Source organism: Priapulus caudatus, unplaced genomic scaffold (assembly GCF_000485595.1).
Source record: "Priapulus caudatus unplaced genomic scaffold, Priapulus_caudatus-5.0.1 Scaffold390, whole genome shotgun sequence".
NCBI lineage: Eukaryota > Metazoa > Priapulida > Priapulimorpha > Priapulimorphida > Priapulidae > Priapulus > Priapulus caudatus.
The window spans coordinates 151857-156268 of NW_014577451.1; the positions used below are offsets into that span (position 1 = coordinate 151857).

General features: G+C 44.6%; 1 protein-coding gene across 1 annotated transcript in view; it reads right to left on the bottom strand.

Annotated features, from left to right (window-relative positions):
- Nucleotides 1–835: 835 nt before the first annotated feature.
- Nucleotides 836–4412, bottom strand: part of LOC106809844 (EH domain-containing protein 3-like) — an 11858-nt gene continuing 8281 nt past the window's right edge. Inside the window, 2 exon segments of the mRNA XM_014813072.1 lie at nt 836–873; nt 2157–2461. Coding sequence (XP_014668558.1) covers nt 856–873; nt 2157–2461 — 323 coding nt within the window. The 3' untranslated portion in view covers nt 836–855.

Consider the following 4412-nt stretch of genomic DNA (forward strand, 5'->3'; position numbering starts at 1 on the left):
TTCTCTAATAAATAAAAACAGTTGCTATCCAGCACTGCGATAGCAACCCGTGGCATTCTACGGGAGTCCTAACTCAGCATGGCATGGGTATAGTCTTCAATGTCCACCCTCAAGGTGCGTGTAGCTAAGTGGCATCAAGAGTCCATTTCTATTATGGACTCTTGATGGCATGGGTAGTCTTCAACGTCCGCCCTCAAGGTGCGTGTAGCTAAGTGGCATCAAGAGTCCATTTCTATTATGGACTCTTGATGGCATGGGTAGTCTTCAACGTCCACCCTCAAGGCGCATGTGTAGCTAGCCGGCATAGCTAGTCATCAACGTCCGCTCTCAAGGTGCGTGTGTAGGCTAGCCCCGGCATAGCTAGTACATCAACGGTCCGCTCTCAAGGTGCGTGTAGGCTAGCAGGCATAGCTAGCGAATCAACGTCGCGCTCTCAAGGTGCGTAGTAGGCTAGCCGCATAGCTAGTCATCAACGTCCCGCTCTCAAGGCGCGTGTGTAGCTAGCCGGCATAGCTAGTCATCAACGTCCGCTCTCAAGGTGCTGTGTAGCTAGCCGGCATAGCTAGTCATCAACGTCCGCTCTCAAGGCGCGTGTGTAGCTAGCTGGCAATAGCTAGTCATCAACGGCCGCTCTCAAGCACTGTGTAGCTAGCCGGCATAGCTAGTCATCAACGTCCAGCTCTCCAAGGCACGTGTGTAGCTAAGCCGGCATAGCTAAGTTCGTTCAAGAAACGTCGACGGCCGAGACCCACAGTTTCGACCGGCGCAGCGAGGTGAGGTGGCAAGAGTGGTGGGCAGGTCGATCCAATCCAGGCGGATCTTGAACATGAGGTGATTGCAAGGCCCCACTCATCTTCATCCAGCATTTCCGTCCGCTATCGCAGCGAGAAACAACACCAAACGCATCACTGAATGCCTAACGTATAGCAAAATACACCGAAAAACAAAAAACACATACTGTGCAGGCCGTACCAGGGGGGGTTCGGGGGGGGGGGGTTCGAACGAAATTCCCCTTCCGAGCCCCCCCCTAAGCAAAAAAATTTTTTTTTTTAATTGCAAGAAAATTAACCATCAGGTCGCTCCATTTTAGTTGTAAATAATTGCAAAATCTCCAATCGTGCGGAGGGGTGAACAGTGAACGACACCCCTCCCACCACCTCCCCCCCGGTCGCTATGCTCCCGGCTCGGCCTGGCTCGCTTCGCAGCCCGGAGCAGGGGGCGTGTACAGGGGGGTCGCAGGGAGGCCCAGACCCCCCCTTGATCGGCGCAGAAAACGCATAGCTGAAGGGGTCTAATTTTAAAAAAATTTTCTGAGGAGACCCCAGACCCCCCTTCGCGTGCTCGCAACTTTGGGTTACGGTTTGAACCCCCCCCCCCCTGGTACAAATCCTGTACACGCCCTTCGCCGAGCAAATTGCCAACATGTGAAAAAACGAACCGTCCCCCCCCCCAATATAAAGTGGCTACGGGCCGCTGCTGTGTAACTATTTAGCCAATACAGAGACTCCCCGACCTACGAACAATCGAGTTACGAACTTTCGATGATACGAACAATTTGCCCTGAAGTCCATTAGTGTGTAATGTCAATATTGGTGAATAAAAAGACACAATCGCCCGCCTGATCTTGACTTTCGCCAACTCCTGTGTTCACATATATGTTTACCTAGATTACTCGATGTTCACACGTACATATACTACACTACTGTAGAATACTGTATACGTACGTACATATGTTCGACTTACGAACGACCGCTCGGAACCGAACATGTTCGTAAGTAGGGGAGTCTCTGTACTTAAAATTATGTATACATGTGCATACTTGCACTTGTACATACATGTACATACTTGTACATACATGTACAAGTAAGCCAGCACTTACATGCCATGCGTTTTGAATGACGACATGCTGCATAATACTACAAATACATGACATGACGTCGTGTTCTACAATGTTATAATAGGCTGTGTTATTACTACATAATACTACAATACATTATACATACGACCTTATGTCCCACCGGGGGACCAACAAGATAAGAAGAAAAACTATAAATACATGACATGACATCGTGCACTATAATGCTATATTAGGCCGCGTTCTTACATTACACGATATCACATTTTTTATTACATTACACGAGACAGGGTTCCCATTACCTATCGACGTCGGCCAACTTCCAGATCTTGCCGAGTACAGAGTTGGGCAGCTTGGACTTCACCATCTCCATCTTCGCTGCAGCGCCCGTGATCTTGCCATCGGTGACGTTCATTGAGCGAAACATGGCGTCGTACTCGGGCTTGTTCTTCAGCACGACCCACTCCGCATCCTCCTTGCCCTCGTCTATCCCCTCCCCGCTGCCGATGACGAAAGGAGAATGATCGGCACCTGTGAATGCCTGTAACGAGTAAGGGGGAGAGAATATGATCAAGGCGCGAGCAACGTCGCGATTTCGCGACGCGGCTTGTCGAGCAACAGTTTTAACAACAGTTTGTCTTTTCTGGAAATTTTTTTTCTAATTTCAAAACGTCCTGTCTTAATGTAGTGTATACTGAGCCATTCTACATATTTGGTGTAAAAAAAGCACAAAAACATATTGTTTTTATTCACCCCTGAAAAAAATGTAATGAGTAAGGGGGAGAGAATATGATCGAAGCACGAGCAACTTGGCAATTTCGCGACGCGGCTTGTCGAGCAACTGTTTTCTCGAGGTAGAGGTACGGTGGAGAATTATGCGATCTTTTCTCTGCATGTTCAAAACGTCCTGTCCTAATGTAGTGTATTCCGAGCTATTGAATATGTCAGGAGTGAATGAGAACAAAAAAAAACATTGTTTTATTCACCCCTGAAAAAAAGCAACTATTAACAACCCATGCGTTTCTCGAACACACGAACCAACGAGCTGTTTAAAGGAGTTAAGTGGGTGCCAAAATCATGCCAGTTATCACAGGTTTTTTGTATATATATATATATATATATATATATATATAATCCTTACGCATTTTTCCCACAATTGGCAGTGCAAGTATGACATCGTGTGTCATTTATCAGTACATACGGCAAAACATAGTAAAAGTGTTCAAAGTCAAAGAACCACAGGCCACGCATGTTATGCTGCGGGCCGCTACATGTTCGCAAGCTGAACTGCAGCCGAACACCAGAGTACCTACAGCAGCGCGTTTTTCATTCCGAAGTTAGGAAAAATTGAGGAATTACGAGTTAATAATGTGCACACCCAGCTAGGTCAACACAGACCCCCCTGACTTATAGTACTGTAAGAGTACAGACATGCATTCACATTTCCTACTAAGCTAGAACAAAACATCATGATGGAAAAGTTCATTTCAGTCAGATCAAAAATATTTCTGCAATAGCGTCAGAGCGGCCCTGCTGCGGAAGTTAATCCATGTTTTTCTAACGAGCTTCTAGTGACTTGTCTAGTGTGGAAATAGGCAATGAGAGAATTTAAAGTTAAACAAAAGTTAACTTCACAACAGCTGAGTGCATAGATATACTTCTCAGTTCTGGGAGGAAATTACCTTAGTAACAGTCGTACATACAGCAGCTGCACTTGTGTTTCCTGTAACATCGCGTTACATAACCACACCCGTTCAAACAGTAAATGGAAATAACCGTGATAAAATAGATTATCTTTTAAATATAGTGATAATATATTAGTGATACTTAGTGTTGTCAATCGGTTGTAATTTCGTAATCGATTAAATTCTGGACCCAAGTAACCGATGATCGGTTACAATCGTTACTCGGCGGTGTTTGAATGCCTGCGTGTGCGTAAGTCGTGTGCATGTACGAGTGTGGCATGTATGTGCTTGTTTAGCCCTGTTTAACTGTTTGTGTTTTGTACTGTTTTACTACTGTGTGTATAATACATGTATGTTAATAAAGGATAAGTTGTATAGTAGCGATGATATCTCTGATTCTCATCACTTTTCCAAGTTTTACATTTATTTCAATTTTTTTTTTTTTCCGATGAAATCGATTATGGATGTTGATAACCAGCGCTTGGTTCGAGCCACTGTTCAAACGATGATCGAGTATAATCGCTGATACGTGACATCACTAGTGATACTGTAATATATAGATTATACACTTAGTGACAAATAGATTAAGTTATTAACTCCAGCTATTATATATTAAACATATATAATAAATGTGGTCACAAACTGCCAAAAACTGCAGTTACATACACCCAACCCACAATCCGAAACGCCCACCCCTAACTCATATACGCAAAATCACCACACTGCATCAGTGAGTACATGAATAGAGGAAGTGAAAAAGCATCATCTTAAATACAGCCACAACATAAAGACACATAGTAGTAGCAGCTGCATAAAATGCCACGAGTCATGTACACTAATTCACAGCAGCACACAACAGTCGATGCATTGCT